Here is an 18677-nt window from a genome sequence, read left to right as displayed (position 1 = left end):
CTTGTGAGTTATGTTTTGGATATTTTCCGGATGCTCTATCCAAGTGATTGTTATCTTCGAGTGCCTCCTTTCAATCTGCTGACACGCATTATTAAGTTATAACAGTGGTAAATCTACCAGAGCAGTTTTCGTACCTCTTATTGCTCTCCGCTTTTAATACTGTTGTGGTGAGAGGCCACAAACCAATGTTGTGTCCAAATGATGTGCTGGTGGGTTTTTACCCGATGACATGTGCTGTCCAATGATGTGCCAATAGGTTTGATAAAAGATCCTGCCCTAACATAATGGATGAATAGTGCCTCGATGTCAAGATGGTTCATTTTCAGTTGTATGGCGGTGAGCCAACATGGATGAGTAAACATATTCTTTGTTGCTTCCGGTGCTTGGTACCCTGAGGTCCCGTCTAATGTTATATAATTATAAAATCTTGTATTTGACAAACAGCACGGAGTCAAAGAATAGTCGATAACTCAAACATTTTAACAAGAACCAATAGATGAATAAATAGAAATATCCAGTCCCAAATGTTTTGTCAGTCGGAGTTACAACCATGCACAACACATCTATATGGATGCAATATCTTATGCACATTGACCCTTTCTGCCGACAAATCACCCACCTAGCAGCTTCTTTTATTATAACGCCGAAATCTCATACTCTCTTTCATCTAGATGGTGGAAACATCAGACAATTCTCGGTGATTCAGCAGCCGTACCGTTCTAGCCGCTTCCATCAAGTTGCCCAAGGGAGAGAAGATGCGCCATGTATTGCTGCAAATAATCAACAGACAACCATATGAACTGAAACTCGAGGGCAACAGATCTATTGATGCTCTCCATCTCCAGGAAAAAGAAGAGTATAAAGAAGGATTTTCATTATATAACAATAAGCACCCTATCCTCGCTACGAAAGGGAAGATATAGGCACCGATTACATTATCAAACAGGGGCTTAGGCACTTATCAAAAAAAAAAAAAACAGGGGCTTAAGCTTAGGTCATAAACTTGCAATAACTCCAACCTGGAGAAGAATTGCAGGCACCTCACCTATAAAAGTTGCAATCAAGATTATTATACTAAAATCAAACACGAGGAGCACATTTGCCTTTAAGCATCAAATGGGGAACTAACAGCTCCCAAATTTTGAGCTTCTTATGCACCTGGGTGATTTAGCACAAGTATAAACACTCACTTCCGGAAGCCTGTTGATTTACTATGGATCAATGAGGTTGATGTAGCATGGGTTGTTGGAGTGCTACAATTGACAGGTTATGCTGTTATAAATATGACAGACCAAAAGAAATTCAGATGCTCAAAAAGTCCGAGCTTCAAATCTAGAATACTAACAGGTGGAGTCATCATGGGGGCCTTTCCATCCCTGCATATTGCAGACAAGGGAACAGAACTTTGTTCATTCAAGGAAAATAACAAAAACCACCTTTCGTTCACACATAGAAAACTAGTGACAGCCCCTCCCAGAGCTTACTTGGAAACCATCCGACAGATGTGAAGAGCAAGACTTGCGGTTAAGGAATCCGGCAACAGAGATTTAAATGCTCGTAAAATGACATTGTCACTCGAATTGTTACACATTACCATTTTAGACTCATACCATAAGGCCTCAAATTCGATCTTTTTTTAATAGAGTGAGTTGATAATAAAACTGATGTACAGCTCGACATTGCAGATTATGTAATCTCGATGTTTTAACTTTCTACAGTTTACCATATGCTGTTACAATTTAAAACCCAGTTGAAATAAGAAGAGCTAAGCATTCTCAAATATACAAATAGAAGGAATAGAATAAGTAACTATGTTAACCACTTACAGCATGATAAGCATATGGTGCTTGACCTTGACGGTCAAAGTGTTTGGCCATTATGCAGAATTCAATTGGACCCCAGTCTTCCAATTCAAAGCAATTACCAAGGGCAGCCTTATATAGCTACCAAGACATATAGGGACAGAAGATTAGAGCAATATAAACCGAATGCACACCTACTTAACGATCTAAAACGAAGACAATACTAACAGACCTTAGAGGTGTCGGTTAATAGCTCAGTTCCAGCAGGGTAGGCTGCATAGAATTGGTCACCCCTAGAATATCCTGCTCTGGTACTGAAACACAACCAAGATATCATTTTCAATGGAGTACTACGAATCAAACTAAGTCATAAATGTCAGCCTAATGCTAATATCGAAAAGGTTTCTATAAATGAGAATTTAAGAAGGAGAGTTGATGCTGTAGAGTTTCAGGCTCATTTACGTGTTGTTTGTGTAAAAATAGACTAAAGCGGCAGTGAAGCAGTAGAAAACACTGTAACCCGCAATCCTCCTGAACTTCTGAATCTTTAGAATTTCAAGAAAGTCATCATACAGCCTCATCATCGATCAACAGAACCTGCTTGCTCCTGAAATACCGAAAGATCGATAAGTTGACATGTGTCACAGACATTTCGTCGAACATTTGGCATTTAATGTAAAAAATGCAGCTCGGCAAAGACTCCAAGCTGCCGCATACTTCACAGAACGCAAGAATGGAGGGGCAGTTGAGAAGCACCCGGTTTTGGAGAACAAGCCTTACAAGGGGCTTTAGGAACTCTGAATAGTTGTTTGAACAACGAGTTACATGTACTACCATCTGTGCTAATATTGGCATGTTTGGGGCGATGAAAGAAATAATTGATTAGCACTTCTACTGTAGGCATTACTTTTTTTTACAAAAAATAATTAACAAATACTCATGGCAACCATTAGAGCCGACGAAATTAGTAAATATTATCCGTGAACGAATTGAGTAATATAATGGGATCTATCCAGCAGTCGATCCTTTAGATTTAACATCAACTATGCTACAACCTCGAATCTTTGGTGAGGAACATTATGAAACTGCACAAAGAGTAAAACAAACTTTACAACGTTACAAAGAACTTTAAGACATTATAGCTGTCCCGTTCAGTTGGGTCCTAGAATCAAATCTTTTCCTCTTCAACTCAGGCACTCTGATGAGGCAATACCCTTATTCCACAAAGAACTCACCGACCCAGACAGCTCCAGGTAACCAAAAATCCCCAACTTTTCAGTCAAAATTAACGCAAACACCCGAGAAGACCGAGCGAGAGGAGAGACCCGAGAGGAGTTAGAGAAGTACCCAAATTGAGCGAAATTAACTGCCAGCCAAAATTCAGGAGATTGGGCGCAATTTATCGATTATCTCTGGGCCAGGCAGCAGCTGATCGCAGACTCGCAGGGGAGCAGCACGTCGCGGTGAAGCTGGAGCTAAATTCAGACCACTTTATCAGAGACTCTCGTAGGCGGGAGAAACTGAACGGGGAGATTTCTTTATCATCCGATTGAAAAAAAAAAAAAAAACCTAAAGTTTTTAACTTCTAACAAAACTAACCACTCCACCAGAGCATTCCGCGAAATTATTACTTACGGCAAAAATTTGTATATTTTATTATCTAATTTAATATACTTTTAAAATTATTCAATTTATTATTAATGATAAATATAAATAACTCTTCTCAACTTTCATTTCCTCGCCAAACCAACCCTCCCGTTCTGCCGCCGCTGCCTGTGCACCCAACCCCAACTGAGTGCGTCTGGCAGCTAACGTCTTTCTCGTGCCCCCATAGACTCTTCTCTTTTTCTTTCTCTATCTTTAGCTTCACCTATCCTCTTTTCAAAGTCGAATCCACTTCCCTATACTCTCCGCTCGCCGCATCCCATTGACCCCATCCTCTCACCAATCCACTATCGATCCACGGCCATGCAGAAGGTGCAGCCCACCCTGATCTTTTGCCGTCTGATTCCCTTGCAGCTTAACATCGATGCAGTTCACGACTTGACGTACCAGGCCGATTCAAGCGCAACTCTTCTAGAGCCCTAGATGGTCACCTCTTTCTCTCCCCTTTCCCAAGTTAAAAACTTTGGCCTCTTGGACGTTCACCATCGACAATTTACCAACGCAGTCCGATGCGTGTTAGCTTCTATTTTTCCCCCGGTGTCCATTTAGAGGAGTTTTTGATTTGTATAGGTTGTGCATGTGCTTGGTTAGTCTTGAAAGATCTGTTATCGGGTTTGATCTGCCCAATATCATGTGGTTGTAATCGGTTTCTATACAATGTGCAGTTTGTTTTCCTTGTTGGTTTTGTAATAAAAGGTATGTTGTTGCCCAATAGTTCTATGGCCGAGACAAACACCGACAGTGTCATGGCCTGGATAGACTCCAGCAACATTGTGGCTAGATTAGGCATCGGTAGTATCATGTGGTTGTTTAATGTATATTATGTGTGTTGATTAACAAAATATATCCTTTCCAAAAAAAATATATTTTAAATTCATCAATTATTCCTACTAAAATACATTTCTCGTCAACTACTAAAATAATTTATTTATATAAGAAAGTAGCATTAAATTTATACATTTTACGAAATAGAATGGTAAAATCAAGGCAGTAAAGTCATTTTCACCAAAACTAACATGACTTTGTTTGAGAATGGAGTTAAACTCCATTTCAATTCCACTCCACTCCTTTTTTTTAAATTAAACAACATAATCATTAATATTATGTCCTTTTTCTTATTCAATAATAAATTCTCATACATATTTTTTCCTCGTTATACAATTAATTTTTTAATAATAAATTCTCTCTCCGCTCAATTCTTCCATCAATTCAACAACATAATTTACTCTTTTCCTCTGATTTAATAATAAATTTTCACATATACTTTTTTCTAACCATCATTACAACCCATTCAAATATATATTTTTATATTTGGAATGAAGTAGAGTTCAATTCCACTTCATTACCAACGCAATAAGTTTTATTTTCTTATGGGTTATTAAAGAACTCGTTAATTTTTCACCTAAAAGTTAAAAGACATTTCATTATTCTACGTTTATTTTACATCTTTTAGACATAGTAAAGCACTTCTATAATTTGAAGTTTCAATTTAAACTAATAATAATTTACTTATTATTTTTATTAAATTTACATAATCTATTATTACATGCATGCATTGTATGGATAACATTTTCATTAATTTTTAAAAAATGCATTTATATATATATATATATATATTTCTAAATTCCTCTATAACAATTTGTCTTTTCATATCAGATGTTAATATTCTTATTTATTTATTCTACACAAGAAAAATTATTTTTTATCAAATTAATACTTATTGTTCATGGCTGTTGAAATACATTAAAACGGATCCATTATTTAGTTCAATTGATTTTCTTTCGTTCTATTTTTAATATTGTCAATGATAATTGTTATTTATGTTACACAATGAATCATTTTATAATAAATATTTTAATTTCAAATACACTTATTTATCATTTTAAGTTCGTTCTAATTTTTGTTCTTTAATTTTTAAATTTTAACTTAAATTTTGACTAAAAAGTGAAGGAATGATTCTAAAGAGAATTGGTTAATTCTGATAAATGCTTTAAACTATATTATATTATATTGTTAGATAATAATTTTATTGAGTTACCCCTATGCTAAATATTAATTAGTATTATATTAATTTTGTTTAATTTTCATAGTTTTATTAATATCATTGGTTAATAAATTTATTGTGATATTCATTTTCGATAATAAAGCCAGTGTTTTGGTTGACATAAATTTTGAAAAATCTTCGGAAGGCCTGGCCAGAGAGGGCTAAGGAGAGAGAGGATGGGAATAGGGGCAAATTTCTAAAGATGAAAATGATTAAGGACAATTTTCTATAGAAAAGAAGATACTGACAATTTTGAAAAATATTTTAAGGGTAGAAATTGATAGAATATAATGTCAATTAAGATTGTGCAAAAAAATCCCGATAACCAAACCGTTTGGTAAAACCGTTCCGTTCTAAATCGAAATACCGAATTATTCGGTTTGGGATTTCAGAACAATCAGTTACGGGACGATTACGGTTTTCAAAATTAAAAAATCGCGGTTAACCATTTCATAATATATATGTATGACAATATTATATATTAATAGGAAATTTGAAATTTTAATTTAATAGAAAGTCAAAAAGTGAGGTAAAGAGAATAAAATATCTAATTTCAATTTTAGATGGACTTTTTTTTTAACTTCCTCTCATTATATATATATATATATATATGGATGAATGTTGTTTAACTCACTTTTTTTTAGTGTTTGTGGTATGTGGCGGCATGAAAATGAATGAAATCACAATTTTATACTTTTTTAAAAAGTTTTATTCGATATCGGTTTGGTTTGGTTAATCGTACCACCAAACCAGTTATTTTTGGAACAGTTTTATTCCTTTATTTTTGTTTTGGTAAGGTTATAGTTCGTAAAATTCTTACCTCGAATATTCGGAACGATTACTATTGATGCTAGAAGTCATACTGAACCGTCTCGCGTCCACCCTAATGGCAACCACATGTTGTTTAGGAAATAATTTGAATCATACGAAAAATTAGGGAATTTCGGAAAATCGCGTGCTTTTTTATATAATTTGACGAAAATATAATAGTAGGATAAAAAGTGAACCAATTAAAGAAGTTGGGGACTAAAATCAGCTCAATAATAAATTGAGAACTAAAGTTAAAACAAATTCAAAGGTTGGGGATTCAAATCAACCTTACATCCAAAGTACTTTTTGTACATTGGCTTAGATCTAAGTAGGTCCAAGAAATTTCTGGATCTTTACCTTCGACCGTCTCAGTCATCAGTAGAACCGTCTCCTCCGGCAACGGGTACTGACCCTTCCTCCTCGACTTGAACTCTGCGGCGGCTTTGCCCCTCCGTCGCCGGACCTGCGGTACTATCTCCATCATCCGACCGTCCACCTCTCCGATCCCGATTCCGCGTCTCCCGTGGTTCTCCATTGCCAGTAACAAGGTTAGTATGAAGTCCTGCGATTCGTCTTCCATGACACCTAGAACATTCTCGCACATCCGGTCATTGGTCGGCATGAAGAGCTAGAAGAATCAGAATTGCCCTGCTCTTTGATAAAGTTGTTTGATTGAGGAATCTCTGTCCTGATTGGATTGTCTGATGAATGCTCGTCTCCAATAGCTGCAAATGTGTGTAAAATGATTTGCTTTCTTGCAAAAGAATGTGAAAGTCTGGATACGCCGATCTTATAAAGTCCGTTTTGCTCCCTGTTGAAGTAAGAACAGATTACGAGCTTGGAATTTCGACGATCTGCTAAGTACTGTAGGAGACAATGGAAGATTTAAACAAGGCGTTCGAGCAGCATATGGAGCAAATGGCGGAGCTGGTCCAAAAGTTCTCGGCCGAACTCAGGTCCGGTCTTCAACCGGCCTACGAGAACTTCATGGGTTTTATCCATGCCATTGATTGGAAGGTTTCTTCCCGACCATTACTCCTCTTTCTTTCTCTGTTGGTGTTTCCATTTCCGATAGTTCACATTGAAGTAGTACATATTCAAAGTCTTCTTCCTGTTGCATGTTTGATAAAGGATTTGAGTGGTAATGGTAGTCTCTCAAAGGACTAGTGGCAACGAAAGCTTAATTTGTTCCCTTTATCTACCTGGGTTTAGATGTTAGCTTGTGTTTTTGGCAGCTCTTCTTATAGATATTGTCGGATAATTGTTCAGGGACAACGAACGTGAATGCATTAGTGAGTGATTTTTGCCGTAGATGATATTGTTAAAACACTCTATTTCTTAAGTTAAATTTTTCTTGCTCGCATAGTGCCTTCAAAAAAGATTTTAAGGTGATTTAATTCGCGAGTTAAAGCCCGTCTTTGAACTGTTCTTTAATGGTTCCAATTGTTTATTCTTTTCAGGAACCCTTCCTTATTGGGTTACTTGCATTCCATTTTCTGCTGTTGCTCACAACGATTATCTCAAGAAGGAATTCCAACTTTCAGATGTGTCTATTCCTTCTGGCATGTAAGTCCTTTATTTCCTTTTCTTTCTTTTTTCTTTTTATTTTAAGACTTCAGAATGCATTGTTGTACATGTAAATGTGATCTATAACATCAACTAATTTTCATCATATCGTAGCTAGATATTTGCTGATGAGCAAGTTGAAAAACTCAAAATCCTAGACGTTTGATGGTTGACCTAGTAATGATCCTTGCCCTTTTATTGGTGGATGTATTATGTCTCTGATATTTTTCCTTTTAGGCCGACTTAGAAGTAGCTTCTTTTGACCTGACTACCAGACCTCTTCCAGAAATACATGTTATATTTATGTTTTCTTTACTTTCTCCTTTTAATTTTATTTTATTTAGAGTTGAGACTTATTGGGCGATTCTATGTTCCTTGAAGAAGCCCAAATAAGAAATGTTTGGTCCCTTACTTGAGAGCTCAGATGATGAGTTTGAAAATAATAATTTAACTCTGTCTACTCTTAAAGTGTAGTACTAGTGTTTCTTTATATGACCAATGAAATTCACATACTTTCAAGAAGCCATGTGTGAAGAAGGGTACATCTAGATTTGGCCTATATTGTCATTCACATGTGTTTGTCATAAGAAAACCTCTTGTTGGCTCTTCCTATCATAAGGTGCTTTTATTTTGTATACTTCAAGTGGGATAATGTCAATGCCAGTGTTGACGCAACCTATGATTCTTGATTCTGTAGTGGGCGGTGTGTACTTTGCTGAGAGGCTGAACAAAATTTTGGGAGATAATTGGAGGAACTTTGCAACGCAGAACTATTTTGATCCGCATGGGATATTCCTATCTACGCTTTGGTCTGGGCCACTACTCGTCATCGCCATCATAATCTTGGTCTTGACTTGGACTCTTCTTGTTTCGGCTAAAACTCCGTTTACTTATTACTGGTTTGCTTAATGGAATAAACCTCCTTTTGCAGGTGAACACCCTCTTTCACCTATGTTACCTTATTGTCAAGTGGAAAAAGGCCGAGCTAAGACACAGAGCGAGGCTTTCTCGTAACAAGCAAGATTGAGAATTTGCTGACGAGCTTTCATATACTCGAAGCAGGATAGATCTGTTTGTGTTTTCTTCTCTGGATGCTTGAGTTTTGAACCGTAGCCATAATTCACATAGCGTATGGAGTTTTCTGCGACAGTTTTGGAAGAAAGGGCTTGCTTTTTCATTTGCATTATATGTATCAATTTTGTTTCATAATATACAGGCGGTGATTTCATATGTAGAGATGGTTTTATTCAGCAGTTTACAGCTTTCAATAGCATCAAATGGAAATTCCGTGTTTAAACATGGCCCGATCAGCTCTCCTGTCATCGTGGTATTTCGGCGTGAAGTTGATCCCTCTCCTGTCATCGTGGTATTTCGTGTTTAAACATGGCCCATTCTCGATTTATAATAAAATATTTTGGATTTGATTCTCTTCAGCGAGGTTTCCTCCTTTGGTTTCATTTCTTTTTCGTTTACAAGATTGATAACTATCCTTGTAATCTGAAAAAGCGAAATGAAAAAGAAATAAGAGAAATATAAGAGATGAAGAGAGACTAAATGAAAAGAGTGCACTAAATGAATCTCGAAATGATGATCCTGATGAATTTGGATGCAACTATTGTGAGCCATAACTGTCAATCTCAGGAGAAAAATGAAATTTAATACAATGATACTTATCTCAACGTAAAAGTAAGAGGTAATGAAATTCAATTCTTATTAATTGGACTTCTTATATTCATTAATTTTCTCTTCCCTTGTCCCCTACTTGGCAGTTCCGTTGTTTAATAGCACAAAGGGAGGGATCGGTGCCGTATGAATATAAAAATTTGCTTGAAATTGTGACAAGAAACTAAATTGAAGGTTATTAATTTAAAGTTGACTGCGGGGCCAAATTATTGGCGATTTTCTCTAATCAGTACTTAATTTATTTTACAATTATTATATATATTTTTATGATGACGCTAATTAAAAATAACAAAATTTAAAGCTAATAAACAGTGGACGAAAAAACTTCAAATTGTTTAATAGCACAAAGGGAGGGATCGGTGCCGTATGAGATAGTAAGGAAAATTATTATCAGTTGTAGATTTGCCTCCACTTATTTTCAATCACATATACTATTTTCCTGCATTAATTTAGATTCAATCATGTTACTTTAATTTACTTAATTTCGATCCTCTCAATAAAATTAAACTTTTTTTTCGATTAAAAAAGAGATTAGAAAGTTTTATACAAGAAAATTAAAAGAGCTTGTTAATAAGTCATACAGGTAGTTCGACAATGAGAATCGAAATTAAAAACTTCTAGTTATCATGTTAGAATGTGCATCACTACACTTTATTTAACCCAAGGGGTTCGGTCTAGTGGTTAATGTGCTTTCAAGTTTGCATTGAGACCTGGGTTCGAATCCTCTTGGAGCCACCGGAACGCCTTTGACGTAATTACTCGCTCCGTGCGCCGCCGGGGGTTCACGGAGCCCCGGAGATTACTCGGGCGAAGCCCGGACACCCCGGATTAGCAAAAAAAAAAAATCACTACACTTTCTTTTAGCTTATATTTTTAAATTTTGCCATACGTGAACTCGTATGAAAGCGCTGGGTGGTTCACATTAATTTTGGAGAAGGACGAAAACTTCTCTCATCCATTCCATCATTATTTAATTGTCCATCACACATCATCTCAAATAACGTCTAACCCATCCATCGACTAACTCCCTCTATATATACGCATTACGCAATCTACAATGAAACCAACAACGGTCATCATCTTATACAAATTCCTCTGAACAATCATCACGGAAAAGTTACGAAAATGGCAATCGATTCGTCCATCTCCAGAATGACGATGATCGTCTGCATAATAGCCTTCCTGGTGGCCTCTATTGGCGTGGAGCCATCGTCTGCGCTTAGGCTAATCAGCTCTGGACTGAACCCAAATGACAGCGACAAGATATTCTGCGGAGGCCTGTTTCATTGGTCGTGCCTGCCGATGCCTTCAAACGATTAATCCACCTGACCCGAGGCTGAGATATATTTGAGCAAGGTCAAGGTGACCACAATGAGGATGATCACGCAGTGGACCAGACACAGGTGAGGTGACTCGTGACACACGCACCATCAAAACCAGATTACAATTGGTTCGATTGATCAACTGATCACAACGGTTTTGTTATGTACATATATAGAACAAGGATGGAGCTCATACTTGTTCTAAGTTGTTTCATTGTTAGGTTACTTCTTGGTGAAATCATAATTTTGTAATGACGTGCCAATATAAAGGCACGAGGCTCATTCACTTGTTTCAATATCATTTTTTCGTTTAGCCACACGTTATATCCAAAATTCTACCGTACCTCGAGGGAATGTTCCCCAAGGGACGAGAGCCGTAGGGTCAGATCGGTTCACGCCAATCCAACAGCTATCACCCCTTAAGGGATGGCAGTGACAACACATCACTTTAATGTCATTTTATTGTCATTCTTTTTTTCTATCGTCAAAGAAGCTTCATCATTTTTTTTTTCTTTCTTTGAGATGAAATCGACATTGTTTTCTTTTTTCCGATCACAAAAGAAGCTCATCAGTTTTTTTTTTAGATGAAACCGACATAAGTTTGGATTGATGTTAAATGGTATCTCAATAAGACTTCCTTTCTTCATATAAGTGGTGAACGCAGACAGCAGCGGCAGCAGAGCCTCGCATGGCAGCCCCCCTTCTGAGTCAAATTTGGGATCACACATATCATATTAATATTATGCTAAAAAAATAGCAAATCGACAATCACAAATGTTGCTGGTTTGCAGCCAAGTGATAACTTATTATCTATTTCGGTGTGCACTATGATATCCCGAATCCCAATGGGCTCTGACTAATCCATTTAGATAAACTTTGACAGCATTCAACGAATAAACAGTAAAACTGTCAACATTTGGCATCTGCAGAATTCTCACTCGTTTCAATCAGGTATATGTCCCAAAGACATCGAGCACACACGAGAATCTCATAATGGAAGAACACTGCACTATATGAAGGCACAACTAAGTCAATCTTTGACTAATATGGCAACTGATCAGGTGGGCAAGAATGTAATTACAAGAATTCGATTTCTTTGAATCAGTCTACGGTAAAATCAAAACCTTCCGTCACCTCCAAAAACTTTTGTAATCAGAAAATGATAAGATTGCCCTGCTGCTAATGGTGTGGAGGTGCTTTAGGGAAGAGAAAGAAATCTCACTGGCCCTCTAACCTTCGATCGGCCTCTTTAAAAGCCCGGACAAGATGCTCTATCCGATACTGGAGTTTCGCATTCTCCTGGGCAAGCTTTTGTGCTTCTCCAGAGAGTGTTTGTGTCTGCAATGCAGTACCGAAGATTACCATGAATTTTGCTCACAAATATCTGCCTAGAGCGGCATCTTAGAGGAAAGACTGGTGATGAATACCTTCTCTTGTTGCAAAACGAGCTCAGACTTTGCAAGTTCCAGTTCTGATTCGAGTTGACTTATCTTTCTCAAATGATCCTCATTAGCAGCACCTGCAGAAACATAAACATAACATCCTTACACAAACAGTTGGGCTGGATCAGTCAAAAAGTTCAGATAAAACTGTAGCAAAACTTACTTCTCTCTCTTGCAAGAGCAGCTTCGAGTCTTGATAACCGGTCCTAGAACAAAAACGCTCACGTGCGTTAGAAGGGTGCATGACTATAATCATACACGTTGTAATATTGCACTGATTGTTTTTGATAACCGATGGCTGGAACCTTTGCAGTAGGTGTCTATCTTGTTTTGTGAAACAATGTCCTACTCCTACAATGAGGAAGTCCCAATTCTTTGCTGCATTGAATAGGAGTTTATCTAGTTGCAATGAAACAATGTCCTACTCCTACATTATACAGTACCAGACCAACCATTTGCCTGCTTGAGTTTGGTATGATAGCCTCCCAACCCGAGCCGACAACAGAATTTTCCCAATGCGGTACTCAAGCGTAAAAGAACGTATGCCAGGAGTCAAGTACATCTCATAACTGATGTGCAGCAATGTACATATATTCCAAATCATCGGAAGACTTGATCGTCGGAGTTTCTAATGTGGTAACGGAATATCAGAACAAGAATAGAGTACTGTTATGCAAGAATTCCGAGGTACAACAATGGAAATGATGCTTCGATAAGGAAGAAGGGGGCACATCGGAGCACTGCTTCAATCGCTGCCTTACATCGTCTACGATTTGTCAGGGGAGAGTTGGACGCTAAAGATTAGAAGGGCTTACCTCGGCCTCGGAGGCCCTCCGGTAGAAGGGTTTGAGGACATCTTCGAGGTCCCCCGCCTTCTTGGAATCTGCCATTGGTTTGGTTGCCTCCTCTCCTCTCCTCTCCTCTTCTGTCCTCAGCCCCCTAATTATTACAGCCAAAGCCCTAAAACACTCACAAATCGGGAGGGAGTCTTTTATTTTAGGGGTTTTATAAGATAATAATTCTATTATATTGTATATGCAATAAATCAATATTATGAATTAATTAATTTTATGTTCCTTTTTCTTTCTTTTTTTTTCAGAATTTTCATGATTCAATTAATGTGGTGGATTAATTAATTTGGTGGATTAATAAATATCAAGTATGTAATGAATGAAATTCTTAATTAATGTCATGGAGTATGTAAAGAGTCGAGTCATGAAGAGTTGAATATTTGAAAATTAGAGCGATGACATTAATCCTCCATTTTCGTTTTGTAATTATATTATATAAATTTTGTTTTTTTACGAATAATTTTGAGATGAGATTAGTATTCTGCTTTTTCGGATGATGATGGGATGGATTTAGGCTTAGGACACCACCTCCAATGGTCTATTTTTGGGTCCAGTTTCGGTGGAGCCCAGTAAATGCATTTGGAGCACATTAGAGAGAAATCGGAAATTGGGACCGATCCCGACTTATAGGGACTGATCTCAATTTATTTTTAGCCAACGAGAAATGGACATGAGTCCAATGTTTCACTAACGACATGATTTTGAAACTTGTGTTTGGTTTTAAAATCTCAATTCTACTCCATCTCACTCCACTCTATTCTTCCCTCAATTCAACAATATAACCATTACTTTTTTTTTGATCTTTTTTCTCATTTAATAATAATTTCTCTATCATTCATTTTCATAATCATTTTTATAATCAAATTTTCAATAATAAATTTTTCATTTATTTTTACATCCATGCATACGTATATATTTTCACCCATCCATATATTTATCAACACTTATAATAATTGTTTTTTTGACTTTTCTTATTTCAAAAATGGAGTAAAGTAGAATAGCAATTATACTCTAAAACCAAATACAACATAAAAATCTCATATTATGTTTTAGTAAGAATAATATCTTAATTAAGAGGATATTGGACTAACCTCTTTACAACATAATCATCATTTCATCTACAATTGCCCTAACTTTCTCAATAAGATGGAGAATATTCTTTTTTTTTCTAATGATTTATTTAATTTGAAATACATAGAATTTCATTGAGCTATTTATTTAATTTTAGATTAGAGCACTTTTTTTTGCTAGGCAAGTGCAGTGCTCTTTCCATTAATAGCTCGAAGAGAGCAAACTTACATCAGTTAGGACTATTAGAAGTAAATTGCCTGATCATAGTATACTAAAAAAGAACAGCAACAGAATAGGCAAATACAAAGCACAACTAGCAAAAATGTCAGAACTTAAACAGATATATCCCATCTTTGAAGAATCTGTCTTTGCACCTCAGTGGTGGGTATTTCCAGCACATTCCGGGCGTTACATTTTAGATCAAAAATGAAAATTACCTCAAGGAAAGGAAAAAAAAAAAAAAAAAAAACTCCTACGGAGATTTATCAAGAAAAAGATACCTCTGAAACCAAGTGGAGCAGAAATATGAAAATTACCTCAAATTTGAGACAGTAGCTTAGCTTTCATGGAAATGCTCCACAATGATCAATCAAACACAAAACAGAGAACAAAGGGATCTAATGCTCGTCTGGCTAACTCTTGTACACAATCTCTCTTCACGTCGGAACATAAGACTCCAACAACAGTTGCGCAGGGGAAGGGGACATAATGTGCACTATTAAACTCGTGAACTTCCAGTCCTTCTCCACTTTGTCCTTGAACATGCGGCAAAAAACTTTCCCCGCTCCTTGAGGTCCCCGAATGTAGAAATTGACCTGGACGGATCAGTTGGATCATCCACATGAGATTGGTCAGTAGCATTCTTAGTGTTTTGCTTTCAAAATGAAGAAACGATTCTCAGTTCTTAATAATTTAGGAATGCCAAGCATAATATTTCACAGAACCAACTGGACACTGAACTATTTGAGTAAAATCGGTTCATGAGTCAGGGTTCAAAGTGTCTGACTCTGACCATTTATACGAGTAATACATATATAAAAATTTAAGTAAACCATCCTGGTCTTCTGGTTTAAAAATGGACCCGAAATTTCAATCTTGATTTAATAGCTGAATTTGCCAGTTCACTCCTGTCCACAGGCTTATATCCAAAATAATCTATGTCCATTAACCTCAGAGATGATACAATCCATTTTCTGCTTGAACTGGCTAGACTGATCCAGTTCCAGTAATAGTTCCAAGAAGAACAGCAACAAAATGGACAATTGCTAGTGGGAGGGAAATTAAGATGAATTTTCAAGCGGAGGTTAGTAAAGAATTACCTCAATATTCTCTACACCATCTTCATCAGTCCAAATTCTATGAGGTATTCTCTGGCGAGCAGCACGATTCCTGCTTTCTTGACCATAGCCTGTGATCGGCGAACCAATCCTCACCCTAACCTGTTCAAATTAAAACCTCAAGTGATTATAATTGAAGTCAAACAAACAATTCAGATTTTCAAACTTGAAGCTGCAAGACACCTGCCATATTTACAAAGACATACACCTTTCCAATATAAGATAGGATATCATGGGACCATACCATGAGACAATGGAATACTAATTAAAATTTGTGGACTAGTTTCTATCTCTTTCCATTAGACACAAGCTTATCACATATACCATGATAAGGATGTCCTTAAAAGTATATAAAATTCGCAATTATATTGACTTCTTTTTCTCTTTTCATGCTAATGCCTCAATAGTCTTCTCTTTACAACTTCCATTGTAGTCAGTCATAGTGAAAAAGTGGACCAAGATCATTACACATCTCACCTTTCATGGTTCCAATCACTTGTTACAATGCCTTCACAATCAATATATTCAAAAAAAAAAAATTCAATATAATGCAACCAAGTGTCTACAACTATACTCTTCCATCATATGAAGCTCTAGATTACACAAGAACTACTAAGCAAAATTCCAACTGCATGTTTATTTTTCAAAAGGCGAGAAATTATCAACAAACCTGAGCGTCGTCTTGAATCCTCTTAAGAGCCTTGTTGAAAATTTTATACCTAAAAAGAAATGGAATGCATTTTTCTATGTCAAGCTAGAAAAGGATAATAAACAACATTTATGAATCTCCAATCTGATATCATGACTTCAACTAGTAAATTTACTCACTCTTTTGGTTGAAATACAAGCTCATTGAAAACAGCATATGCAGCAGCTGCAGCAATTCCGAGACCAATGACTATGATGAAGCTGTATGAAGCCCCCTCTACGAATGTGACTGGTTTCTCAGGGATATTATAGGTGGGAGCATCAAAGGGATCTTCAACTTTAGATATTTCCTTCCTAGTCTGTATCACAAAGTAGTTTACTCCAACTTACAGTGCAAACATTATGATGAAAACAAATAGCAACCGAAAGCTCCCATTGATAGTGGCTGGATAGATACTATATTGCATTATGAAAAGCTTAATTTAAAGAGGAGGAATAACCTCTGACTCGGTTTGGCCCTTTTTATTCGAAGCTCTCGATGCAAACGTTCGAATAGAAACAAAACTCCTGTTACTTTCCATACTGTGTTCTGCAAGTTGAAGTGATGAAGAATAGAGTCTACTTGGACACTTCCACGCAGGAACTGTCAATTAAGACAACAATATCAGCTTAGGCGCAAAAACATGTCTGCTTACAGATTTTAATCACCGTACTACTGCTAATGGTCATGACTACAATATAATAGCAGATATACTGCATCCTAGTTATCACAATAGTCTTTTGCCGAAAAATGTATAGCATAAAATTTTCTGCATTTAGCATAAAATTTTCAACATGTCAAATAAAATCCGTCATTATAGCAATCATTTAACTATGTACAGCAGTGACTAACCTTCGGCTCCAAGTACTTCCTGACGAATGAAAATAATAGGGGACAATCAGCTTGCAATTTTATATACCAAAAAAAAAAAAAAAAGAGGAAGCAAGAAACACCCAGTACCTCACCTTAGAAATTTGGCCTGCACCAGCTAAACCATTTCTTACAGAAGCAGAGTTAAATAGGACTGGTAACTGCATCATGAAAGAAACATCCCATCAAACCCATACAAATATCTCCAATCCAGAAGCAAAGCTAATGCTAAAGGATCAATCGTCAAAAGCACTGTGGCTTCTGCACCTAAATGAATAGAGCATATCTAAAGTTCTTCTTTGATGCTAGTCTCACTGCATATCGCTGTTGAAACTTACCCCGTTACGGGGTCAATGGGTATGGTGACCTTGTCCTAATCTCATTCAAGAATCTTCTACTTGTATATAAACACACATTTATGTGGCTTGTGTGTGTGTGTGTGTATAGCAGGTACCACTTGGGAAGTATCAGAAAAGCCTGACCCTCTAAGTACATTGTCTACTAATCAAGAAAACGACCTCAACCACAAATTAGAATCCATAAACAGGAGGATCCAATGAGAGCAGAAGCAATTTGGAGCACCCAGTCAAAGTCCAGAAGATACAGGCAAGTCAACACTAGGCTCAAACATGACTCAAATCATTCTCATGTCGAGTAAATATCGACATAAAAACAGAAAACAAAAAAGAAACAGGAATTCCCAGAAACACTAAAAGCTGTGAATGAAAAAGGCATACCCTTCGGACCAAATTGGTGGTGGGAGTGCTTCCTCTGGCCGAATCAGATAGGTGGGCGGGAGAAGACAACGCATTCTGGGGTCTGAGAAGAACAGACCACCGGCTCTTGGTGGATCCCACGGACCTTCTTATATGCTGCATCATCATAATCACCACCCCAGAGCTTCCAACTCGCTTTCTCACGATAATATCTACTTCTTCTGCAAGGCACAAGGGTTTGCGCTGAAGAGAGAAGCGCTAAGGGCTTAAGGAGAAAGAAAATCTGAAATTTTTTGGGTTGGGGAGCGGAGCAGCAGCTCGAAGATCAATCAGAACCCCAAACCAAAAGAAGAAGAAGAAAAACTGTTGAATCGATGATACAAGGGAAGGGAAGGGAGGGGGGAGAGAGAGAGAGAGGGAGAAAAACCACAAGAACCCAATTTTGCTTTGGTTGGGTGTTATGTCGTAGAGAATCTTCGGGCCGGTGGCCCATGAGGCCCGTTTCCGACAGTAGGGGCTCGGTTGGGAAAGACATGACAGGGTATCCAATTGGTTCAAACCGACCGAATTGAATTGGGTTGCTAACATGTATAACTCTGGCTGCTAAATTTTGAATATGGATCCTACCCGGGTACGTAGGAGACCGTGACCATACCCAAGGCCTGTGGTGACCTTATACTTTTTTTACTTTTTATAAAATCTCGGACGTCAAATTTGACACCGAAGTCAAGAAAAAGGGGAAAAATGATAAAAGAGATGCGACATATGTGACCAAAAATTTTAATATATCACCTTATTATTCATATTTTT

The 18677-nt window shown here is 37.1% G+C and overlaps 4 protein-coding genes and 1 long non-coding RNA gene across 7 annotated transcripts; 1 reads left to right on the top strand and 4 right to left on the bottom strand.

Annotated features, from left to right (window-relative positions):
• Positions 1-459: 459 nt before the first annotated feature.
• LOC116209325 lies at positions 460-4206 on the bottom strand. Its single transcript, XM_031542929.1, has 5 exons — positions 3150-4206; positions 2265-2409; positions 2035-2116; positions 1827-1943; positions 460-770 (listed from the first exon to the last, which is right to left on the bottom strand). Exons 2-5 carry the CDS (start codon positions 2384-2386, stop codon positions 720-722), a joined length of 372 nt encoding a protein of 123 aa, XP_031398789.1. The 5' UTR covers positions 2387-2409; positions 3150-4206; the 3' UTR covers positions 460-719.
• LOC116209326 lies at positions 860-1820 on the bottom strand. Its single transcript, XR_004157193.1, has 2 exons — positions 1346-1820; positions 860-1253 (listed from the first exon to the last, which is right to left on the bottom strand). It is a non-coding gene; the product is annotated as an uncharacterized LOC116209326 (long non-coding RNA).
• Positions 4207-6644: 2438 nt separating the features above from the next.
• LOC116206661 (transmembrane protein 18) lies at positions 6645-9186 on the top strand. 3 transcript variants are annotated; one of them, XM_031539456.1, is made up of 5 exons: positions 6645-6869; positions 7146-7338; positions 7782-7887; positions 8585-8733; positions 8819-9186. In XM_031539456.1, exons 2-5 carry the CDS (start codon positions 7198-7200, stop codon positions 8912-8914), a joined length of 492 nt encoding a protein of 163 aa, XP_031395316.1. In that variant the 5' UTR covers positions 6645-6869; positions 7146-7197; the 3' UTR covers positions 8915-9186. The 3 variants fall into 3 exon arrangements, with proteins under 3 accessions (XP_031395316.1, XP_031395313.1, XP_031395315.1); XM_031539453.1 differs by having other exon boundaries at positions 7142-7338; XM_031539455.1 differs by having other exon boundaries at positions 6646-6869; positions 7151-7338.
• A 2628-nt stretch (positions 9187-11814) lies between these two features.
• On the bottom strand, positions 11815-13310 carry LOC116208560. Its single transcript, XM_031542057.1, has 4 exons — positions 13150-13310; positions 12498-12540; positions 12320-12411; positions 11815-12230 (listed from the first exon to the last, which is right to left on the bottom strand). Exons 1-4 carry the CDS (start codon positions 13222-13224, stop codon positions 12111-12113), a joined length of 330 nt encoding a protein of 109 aa, XP_031397917.1. The 5' UTR covers positions 13225-13310; the 3' UTR covers positions 11815-12110.
• Positions 13311-14570: 1260 nt separating this feature from the next.
• On the bottom strand, positions 14571-18291 carry LOC116208559 (probable mitochondrial import inner membrane translocase subunit TIM21). Its single transcript, XM_031542056.1, has 8 exons — positions 17889-18291; positions 17247-17312; positions 17134-17152; positions 16742-16884; positions 16422-16600; positions 16264-16312; positions 15576-15695; positions 14571-15071 (listed from the first exon to the last, which is right to left on the bottom strand). The coding sequence occupies exons 1-8, from the start codon at positions 18033-18035 to the stop codon at positions 14913-14915; spliced, it is 882 nt and encodes a 293-aa protein (XP_031397916.1). The 5' UTR covers positions 18036-18291; the 3' UTR covers positions 14571-14912.
• Between the last annotated feature and the right edge of the window lie 386 nt (positions 18292-18677).

Source organism: Punica granatum, chromosome 5 (genome assembly GCF_007655135.1).
Source record: "Punica granatum isolate Tunisia-2019 chromosome 5, ASM765513v2, whole genome shotgun sequence".
Taxonomy (NCBI): Eukaryota; Viridiplantae; Streptophyta; class Magnoliopsida; order Myrtales; family Lythraceae; genus Punica; species Punica granatum.
The sequence above is the reverse complement of the archived record's forward strand: the minus strand, read 5'-3'. Positions and strand labels throughout refer to the sequence as shown.

Excerpts from the sequence above, each read along its gene's own strand:
- LOC116209325 (XM_031542929.1), bottom strand. The coding sequence starts at position 2,386 with ATGATGAGGCTGTATGATGACTTTCTTGAAATTCTAAAGATTCAGAAG. Across the intron at positions 2,117-2,264 it reads TATTTTTACACAAACAACAC|TACCAGAGCAGGATATTCTA; the intron begins GTAAATGAGCCT and ends GTTGTGTTTCAG. Across the intron at positions 1,944-2,034 it reads TATTAACCGACACCTCTAAG|CTATATAAGGCTGCCCTTGG; the intron begins GTCTGTTAGTAT and ends ATGTCTTGGTAG.
- LOC116206661 (XM_031539456.1), top strand. The coding sequence starts at position 7,198 with ATGGAAGATTTAAACAAGGCGTTCGAGCAGCATATGGAGCAAATGGCG. Across the intron at positions 7,339-7,781 it reads TCCATGCCATTGATTGGAAG|GAACCCTTCCTTATTGGGTT; the intron begins GTTTCTTCCCGA and ends TATTCTTTTCAG. Across the intron at positions 8,734-8,818 it reads TCATCGCCATCATAATCTTG|GTGAACACCCTCTTTCACCT; the intron begins GTCTTGACTTGG and ends CTCCTTTTGCAG.
- LOC116208560 (XM_031542057.1), bottom strand. The coding sequence starts at position 13,224 with ATGGCAGATTCCAAGAAGGCGGGGGACCTCGAAGATGTCCTCAAACCC. Across the intron at positions 12,412-12,497 it reads TGCTCTTGCAAGAGAGAGAA|GTGCTGCTAATGAGGATCAT; the intron begins GTAAGTTTTGCT and ends ATGTTTCTGCAG. Across the intron at positions 12,231-12,319 it reads TCGTTTTGCAACAAGAGAAG|ACACAAACACTCTCTGGAGA; the intron begins GTATTCATCACC and ends ACTGCATTGCAG.
- LOC116208559 (XM_031542056.1), bottom strand. The coding sequence starts at position 18,035 with ATGATGATGCAGCATATAAGAAGGTCCGTGGGATCCACCAAGAGCCGG. Across the intron at positions 17,313-17,888 it reads CCACCAATTTGGTCCGAAGG|TTACCAGTCCTATTTAACTC; the intron begins GTATGCCTTTTT and ends TTCATGATGCAG. Across the intron at positions 15,696-16,263 it reads GGATTCAAGACGACGCTCAG|GTTAGGGTGAGGATTGGTTC; the intron begins GTTTGTTGATAA and ends TAATTTGAACAG.